This window comes from Sitodiplosis mosellana, unplaced genomic scaffold (genome assembly GCF_009176505.1).
Source record: "Sitodiplosis mosellana isolate CC-2019 unplaced genomic scaffold, AAFC_SMos_1.0 Smas_scaffold_30, whole genome shotgun sequence".
NCBI lineage: Eukaryota > Metazoa > Arthropoda > Insecta > Diptera > Cecidomyiidae > Sitodiplosis > Sitodiplosis mosellana.
The window spans coordinates 1214185-1221816 of NW_022595272.1; the positions used below are offsets into that span (position 1 = coordinate 1214185).

A 7632-nucleotide genomic window follows, 5' to 3' on the forward strand; every position below is an offset into this window, starting at 1 on the left:
GTTCAACTGTCAAACTTAACGTCAAAACATGTGTTCGACTTTGACAGTTGTTCATTCATTTCCCACATAAATAGTACCCATTCGATATTCGTATTTGATTTTTTGGTTTTGGCTAGAAAAAAAATTGGATTTCCAAAAGATTGCCATTCGAATCGTAGTTTGTATGTGATAAAAAATATCGCAGAGAAATTTTGCTTTGTCACATGAGAATCAAACGACTTCCAGTCAGATAGAAGTGAAAAAAGAAAATACCGGAACGGTAATCACTGACGTACGGTCAGTTCAATTTTGTTCAATAGTAATCGTGATAGTTTTAACTGAAAATGTTGTTGAAAACGCTTGCACGGTCGAAATTATACAGCTGTGGAAGAACACTGACAAATGTCAAGCCGTTGGGTAACATTGAAATGATAAAACATTAACACGACTTGAAAATGCTCAAAGTCTGGCGCTCAATTTCAGATTATGTAAAATGCATAAGATTAAGAAACTTTTCAACATCATTGTCGCGCTCGGAAAAATTGTACACCGAACATCTGGAGAGTTTACACCGTGACGGCGTGCGATTTGGGCAGCCGACACAATTTAGTCATCCACATATTCTGAAAACAGATGAACTGGCCATCGGATTACTGCCGAGTGAGTTTGCTGATAGAAGGAATAGGCTGATGCAGAAAATCAAGGAGCATTGTGTTAAATATGGCAAACCAAGCCGAAATATTGTAATTTTTGTTTGATGTTTGCAATCCCAAACATTGTATGTAACTGTTTTCTTTTTTTTTCTCAGGTGATTATACCCGCTGCCATGAAAAAGTATATGACTGGCAAAATTCCGTATTTTTTTCGGCAAAACTCGGATTTCTTCTACCTGACTGGTTGCCTAGAGCCTGAAAGTATACTGGTGCTGTGGATGGAAGATGAAGGCCAATCAAAATCGGCACTATTTATGCGACCGAAAAATAAACACGAAGAACTTTGGGATGGACCACGAACGGGCGTAGATCATTCAGTAACTTTCTTTGGTGTTGACGAGGCACATCCATTGGCAGATGTAGCTAAATTTGTTGAAAAATACGTGTCCAAATCGAAGTCAGTCAACGTTTGGTACGAAAATAATGATGAAATCCAGCCAAAACTCTACTCAAATCTGCGACCAATATTGTCAACCACGACATTGTTTCAGTCTCCTCTTGAATTTTTACATGAACTCAGACTTATTAAATCACCCGCTGAAGCGAATCTGATGCGGAAAACCTGTGAAATTGCCTCGAAAGCAGTTAATTTGACGATGCAACAGTCTAAAGCGGGTAAAAAGAAACACTTTTCAAGCACACTAACTGTGACGAATATTTGTTCATTTTTTTTTTCTCGATTCAACCCATTTTGTTACAGGTGATTCAGAACATCATATTCATGCACGCGTCGATTATCACTGCCGAATGAACGATGCACAATTTTTGGCATATCCACCAGTGGTGGCTGCAGGGAATAATGCCAATGTCATTCACTATATAAACAACACACAAGTTGCAAAGGATGGTGAACTTGTTTTGATGGACGCAGGTTAGATATGTTCAATTTAGTTCCAAGTCTTTTTTTTACCGTTCTTCTTCCAATTTCAAAGTTTTTACTTCCACAAACATGATATGTGTCTATCTGAACCAACTGACAATGCTACTGAGAACAATGTCTTACAAACAAACGCAAACAAACAACAATTGTACTTACTGATAAAAATGTATCAGATTGCACTCTGCACGATTTCGACATTGAATTCACCTTGCGAACACAATGTTCACGTTCTATCCCTGATCAAAAATGAAAATAATCAAAATTAAAATGCTAGCAGCTTCAGTACACAAATATTCGACAGGTTGAATGAATGACGTTTGAATTGTTGACGAACTTTTATCAATATTCGGTTCCACATTTAGCTCAATTGTCTCTTTATGTTTCTTCAATTTAGTTGTGGCCAGCTCATAAAGTATTCAAATCGTTTCTCACGCAACTTAATTATCCGTTTCAAAAATAGGTTGTGAATATGGTGGATACAGCAGTGATATTACACGAACTTGGCCCGTTAGTGGTAAGTTTACGCCAGCCCAAGAAGTACTATATGAAGTGGTACATGAAGTGCAAAAGGAGTTACTGAATGTGGTGTCAACGGTTGAAAATGTGACATTGGATCAACTGTTTGATTTGATGTGCTTCCGCTTGGGAAAGTATTTACAAGAAATTTGTGTCATCAATAAGTCGTTGAATGAGCTCGATTCAGCGAGAAGGGCTGGCTATAAATTCTGTCCACATCATGTGTCGCACTACTTGGGAATGGACATTCATGACACGCCTCTGATTCAACGTAGTCGTGTACTCACACCAGGAATGGTATTTACTGTTGAGCCAGGTTAGTAGTAAAAATAATTGGAATTTGATAGAGGGAGATAAACGCCAAAAATTCTACTGAAAATCGACTTCTGCATTTGCTTTCAGGTTTATATATCCCAGCCAATAGTTCGGAAGTTCCACAAGAATTCCGTGGCATTGGTATTCGAATCGAAGACGATGTTCTTTATACAAAGGACGGTGCCGAAGTGTTGACAAAAAATTGCATCAAAGAAGTATCCGAGCTGAAAAAATTAATTTCAAATTGAATCTAAAAATAATAATGTATGTGATGTGTGTTGGTTTTACGTGTGGCATGGTCTAAGAACAAATGTTTTTAAATAAAATTCGAAATGAAAATCAATATTTTCGTTTTATTTTCAAATCAATCGAATGTGAGAACCAGTGTTTACAAAATATCCCATCAAATTTCCAACTGTCAAACGTTAAGCGGAGTTCACATCAACAGTAAACGCACATTTGACAGTTGATAAACAAAAACAACGAATCGTCTTTGGTTTGCCGCTAAAAGAGTCGCAACAATTTTACTTTGTTCAATTTTGTACACCGTTCAAATTCAGCACAGCCATGGCTTCACTACTGAAATTGGTGTCATCAAATGTTTTCTCCATTGCAAATCGTGGTTTATTTCTTCAAGCTCCGAGGTAAACTCCATTAACTGGAACTGAATTGATGAAAAAGAAAATTTGAGGTTAAATTTATTATTTACAAATTCTTCTAGTTACATAAATACTCAAATTGCGTGTACCGCAAATGTGTCGACATACAATAAGATTGTGCAAAAGTTGGGCATTCCAGAGCCTCCCAAGAAGCCAATGACAGGTTTCATTCGATTTGCACAAGACAGCCGAGATTCAAACAAAGCATCATCAAAATCACAAACTGCTCTTACCGTACTTGCTGCCGAACAGTGGAAACAATTGAGTGATGAACAAAAGGAGAAGTACAATGGGGCCTACAAACAGGAATATGTAAGAAATATTTTTATAAGTTTTTTTTATTAATTTTATTTGAAATATTCAATTGACGTTCTAGGCTGAATATCGTAAACGCTATCTCGAGTACATCAATAAGTTAACACCGGAGCAGAAGAAGGCCATCAAAGCTGAGCGAAAACTTTTGAGAGAAAATAAAAAAATCGCAGCAGAGAAGAAAACATTGAAAGATGAATTACGCGCTTTGGGCAAACCGAAAAAGCCTGAAAGTTCATTTACATTATTTGTTTCGGACCAATTTAAAAATCCAAATGTTGTTACTAAAAAAGCATCTGATTTGAAGGATAATTGGGCTAAATTGTCTGATAACGAAAGACAAGCATATAAACAAAGAGCCCAACAGTCGCGTGATAAATATGAGTAAGCGAAAAAAAAGATAAATTATCATATAAGATTAAATTTAATGCATAGATTTAGCACCGCCCATTTTCATACAAATTTCATTTTGTTTTTTCAGAGGTGAACTCAAAGCATGGGAAGATAAAATGATGACAGAAGGAAAGGCTCATTTGATACGAAAGATTCGGTTTTTGACGAAAAACGATGAGGAGGGAAAACGTCGCAAAAAACAGAAAACCGAATAGGAAATCGCGTGTTCTCAATCCAATCAAAGTGACCCTAATTTCGATCAAATCAACCGTTCAACTCAAACTGAACCAGATTCGATTCAGGTCAATACAAAGCCAACTCAACAAGTTACAAGCAAAACAACACCAAATGAAGAAAAAACCAAATCTCCAAAGACTAATCCTGAAACAGGTATTTTTGACAAAATAAGTAGTATTTGGACGAATCGGAATGAGAACACCGCCTCGGACGCTTCGCAGAAAAATAACAAACAACCAACAAATTTAGTTAAGAATTTCAAGAAATTTTTCAAAAGATAGAATTTACACAAATTAATCAATCGATCATCACAATCATCATAATCATCAGCCATTGTTAATCTTCTTTCTGAAGAAATCCTACCATTTATCGTAAGAAGCATTTATAATATTGTTTTCTACAATTGCTGTTCATAATATTTTTGATAACAAAAACAGTTTATGTCAATGACGGAATAAATGTGTGAAAATTACCAATAGAATTAGAGAAAAATGAGAGCCAAGACAGAAATGCGCTCATTTGGTCGTTTTTCTGATAAAATAATAATTACATTTATCTCAATAAAAATCGTTCGCAAAAGCAATGAGAACATTTTTCAGTAGTTTTTCCATTGTATTATATGCATCGAAGTTCATATGGTGCATATCCTCGACTTTTGAGTCCAGTAATTTGGAATAAATAACCCGACAATGGCGGCTCTGGAACACTATCTCTTTCACCAATCTGGATATCAAAAGGTCTGCCGGCTGTCGTCACAAAAATTTCATCCAAATTTGGCCCACCAAAGACAGCAGCTGTCACCTGATGCGCTGGGATGGTGATATTTTTAACAACCTTGTGACAACTTTAAACCAAAACCTTCAATTATTTATTAGTTCAAGGCAAGTAATAATAATAAGAACTTACACTGGATCGATTGCAACAATGCTATTTCCTTTGAACAGACCCACCCACAACAATCCATTACGGTTAATCGTCATACCGTCCGCAGTGTAGCCAGTGAATTCACCGTTTATTCGAAAATCGTATGCAATTTTCTCATTATCTGCACGCGAACAAATAATTATTATTTTACTTTAAAATTTCCAAGACATTTTTCTTTAAATTTCTTTGACATTTAGCTGAAATGTGTGGCTTACAAATTCGTCCAGTTGATGGATCCCAATCATACTCTTTGATATCGAATTTGCATGAATCAATGTAATAAAACTTGTTATTGTGTGTATCCCACGTCAAACCGTTTGAGCTATAAACGTCGTCACGATAGCGCACCAAACCGTCTTGTCTGGTGTACATGAAAAATGTGCCATTGGCCACGCTTGAATCGTCTTTGCAAAATAGTGCTCGTTCAGTTCCAGCATAAAGTCGACCTCGTGGATCTGCTTTGCCATTGTTTAAGCTATTTGTGCGGTAGTAATTACCGTTCGAATGACATCAGCTTCTGGTGAACGACCATTCCAATGGATTATTTCAACATTACGTCCAACTCCGACGGCAAATTGATTTTTCTTGCATTTTATCGGAATTATAAACGAGGCGAATGCAGTTCGATTTCTAATTCTAGCCGAATATGCGGTAATCATACCGTACAAGTGTCGGTTGGATGCCACCCAAATCCGCGTAGTACAAACTCTGCGTCTTTACATCCCAGTGTGGGCCATCTGCCACGTCGCTGCATAAATAAATCATGATTTAAAAAGCAATTGTGTGTATAAAATAAAAGCAATCACCTTTTTGGCGATGACAAAAGTTGAATATTGTATGCAGCCTGAATGTGGAGAAAGAAAAATTTTACTTTACGTATTTTAAAATTTAATACAATAAAGTTCATACTGTCCAAGTCACTTACGACAAAACTTAAAAGGACAGCAAATATAAAACATAAATGAATTAAAATATCCATTAGAATTTCATTTCACACTTTGAAATGTTACTATATTCAAACGTTGAGTATCACTGAAATTATATTTGGAATTAAACAACTGATATACCTGTTTTGAGTTTGTTTAGGTTGAATTCAAATGCTCACGCCATCAAATTATATGGCCGATAAAATTTTTGAAACGTATTCATTCTTTAATTCATTTCAATTGAAAAAAATACTCAATTTCGGGTATTTTGAATTGTATTACGTTTTATTTGTACGATTTCGTAGACTACGAACGTTAGGTTAATAATCGAAAATAATGACATTTAACAATACACGCACACACACCCAAATGCAACCATCTGTCAAATGGAATGTATGAGAGACAAAGAGTTTTTGTCATTTTGGCGCTAATATGCCGAGTTTGCATAGCGTTCGCTTACAATCGCCATTTGTGAGAGAGACGCAATTTTCAACGAAAAAAACACAAAATAAATTTAGTGAATAAACACGGGAAGATTGATATCAAAAGTGTAAAATACAAAAATGTCTTCAAACAACATGAACACTAGTGGTAATCTCACTGATAGTGAGGCTACAGCGTCAGAAAACAATGAGCAAAATTCATCCCCAACTAAAAAACGTCAAAGATTGTCGAAAACAGTGCCAGAAATATCGCCGGTTTTGGAAAAATTAATTCACCATTCCCACGAATACGGTAAAAAAGTGGAAAGAGAATTGGTAAAGAAACATTTGGACTTGCCCCGTTTGAAAAGATATTTAGATGGCGGTAATAGTGTGATAAACAATTTGCGAGCCACAATATCGACTATTGAAACACGCATTAATGCAGAAGAATTGCCATTAAACAGTCCACGCTATCTAGACATCCTCAATAATGTAGATCCAATGGGTCAGATTGGAACGTCTCATCAAAATTCATCAGAATTACTGAACAAATCAATTTAAATTCAACAACGCTTTTGACTTCGCATACATTCAAATGTTCGCCCGACACATTGGCCAAATGTCAACGTGAGGAATGGATCAAGCTAGCCGTTTATCTGTTGTCATTCTTCTATTACTTATACGGGTAATTATGACTCATTTATCGTATTGCAAAAGCAGATAAAATCGAAAAGTCAAGTCATACGACTTTTTTGCACTCTGTACGTACTGTCAAAGTTAATTTCATTGTGGTATTTCTTCTCTTTTCCTACGTTTCAGAATGATTTCATCGTTGATTTCAACATAAATTTCTTCGCACCAGCTGTATTGATTTCAGAATCATCCTGATTAAAGTGTTTTCTTCTTTTTTTTTGTGTTTAGTTCTTTCATATTGTATTAACCAGTTTTCATTTATTATTGTAGCTAAAATTTAAACTCAGGTGAAAATGTGTTGAAGTCAAAAGCGAATCAAATGTTTATGATAAATTAAGGGAATTCACCGTTTTTGTTTGTTTGTTTGGAGAAAAAACGAATTTGCATAGGTTAGTTTCTGATTTAATTGTCGGCCAGCCTGCAATCATTTCAATCAAATTTAAAGAAATAGTTCAAATTTGTTATTTATTTCCGTTCAAACAAAATCGGTGTACTCATTTCAAATTCACCATTCAAAAGAAAAATTGTCGAGGGCGTTTCAGTTTGATTGAATTCTTTGAAAAATTAAATTAAATTCCATGTTCACTATCCTTTTGTAACTTTTATAATAAAATAAGAATCTGATAAAAACTCATGAGATTTAAGCGAACCACTAAAACA

General features: G+C 35.4%; 3 protein-coding genes across 3 annotated transcripts; 2 read left to right on the top strand and 1 right to left on the bottom strand.

Moving 5' to 3' along the window:
• Positions 1-35: 35 nt before the first annotated feature.
• On the top strand, positions 36-2746 carry LOC129569220 (xaa-Pro aminopeptidase 3-like). Its single transcript, XM_055447871.1, has 6 exons — positions 36-396; positions 463-722; positions 788-1307; positions 1393-1563; positions 2033-2404; positions 2491-2746. The coding sequence occupies exons 1-6, from the start codon at positions 324-326 to the stop codon at positions 2649-2651; spliced, it is 1557 nt and encodes a 518-aa protein (XP_055303846.1). The 5' UTR covers positions 36-323; the 3' UTR covers positions 2652-2746.
• A 224-nt stretch (positions 2747-2970) lies between these two features.
• On the top strand, positions 2971-3982 carry LOC129569292 (transcription factor A, mitochondrial-like). Its single transcript, XM_055448024.1, has 4 exons — positions 2971-3047; positions 3125-3374; positions 3439-3758; positions 3856-3982. The coding sequence occupies exons 1-4, from the start codon at positions 2971-2973 to the stop codon at positions 3980-3982; spliced, it is 774 nt and encodes a 257-aa protein (XP_055303999.1).
• A 613-nt stretch (positions 3983-4595) lies between these two features.
• On the bottom strand, positions 4596-5572 carry LOC129569230 (putative sugar lactone lactonase YvrE). The gene is made up of 3 exons (XM_055447886.1): positions 5144-5572; positions 4911-5049; positions 4596-4848 (listed from the first exon to the last, which is right to left on the bottom strand). Exons 1-3 carry the CDS (start codon positions 5298-5300, stop codon positions 4620-4622), a joined length of 525 nt encoding a protein of 174 aa, XP_055303861.1. The 5' UTR covers positions 5301-5572; the 3' UTR covers positions 4596-4619.
• Positions 5573-7632: the final 2060 nt, after the last annotated feature.

What these genes read in the sequence shown, in the direction of transcription:
- LOC129569220 (XM_055447871.1), top strand. Translation starts at nt 324, where the DNA reads ATGTTGTTGAAAACGCTTGCACGGTCGAAATTATACAGCTGTGGAAGA. An exon ending in GATGCAACAGTCTAAAGCGG is followed by an intron (nt 1,308 to 1,392) that starts GTAAAAAGAAAC and finishes ATTTTGTTACAG; the next exon opens with GTGATTCAGAACATCATATT. An exon ending in GGTATTTACTGTTGAGCCAG is followed by an intron (nt 2,405 to 2,490) that starts GTTAGTAGTAAA and finishes ATTTGCTTTCAG; the next exon opens with GTTTATATATCCCAGCCAAT.
- LOC129569292 (XM_055448024.1), top strand. Translation starts at nt 2,971, where the DNA reads ATGGCTTCACTACTGAAATTGGTGTCATCAAATGTTTTCTCCATTGCA. An exon ending in GGGCCTACAAACAGGAATAT is followed by an intron (nt 3,375 to 3,438) that starts GTAAGAAATATT and finishes TTGACGTTCTAG; the next exon opens with GCTGAATATCGTAAACGCTA. An exon ending in CAGTCGCGTGATAAATATGA is followed by an intron (nt 3,759 to 3,855) that starts GTAAGCGAAAAA and finishes TTGTTTTTTCAG; the next exon opens with AGGTGAACTCAAAGCATGGG.
- LOC129569230 (XM_055447886.1), bottom strand. Translation starts at nt 5,300, where the DNA reads ATGTACACCAGACAAGACGGTTTGGTGCGCTATCGTGACGACGTTTAT. An exon ending in TCCATCAACTGGACGAATTT is followed by an intron (nt 5,050 to 5,143) that starts GTAAGCCACACA and finishes GTTCGCGTGCAG; the next exon opens with ATAATGAGAAAATTGCATAC. An exon ending in ATTGTTGCAATCGATCCAGT is followed by an intron (nt 4,849 to 4,910) that starts GTAAGTTCTTAT and finishes TTTGGTTTAAAG; the next exon opens with TTGTCACAAGGTTGTTAAAA.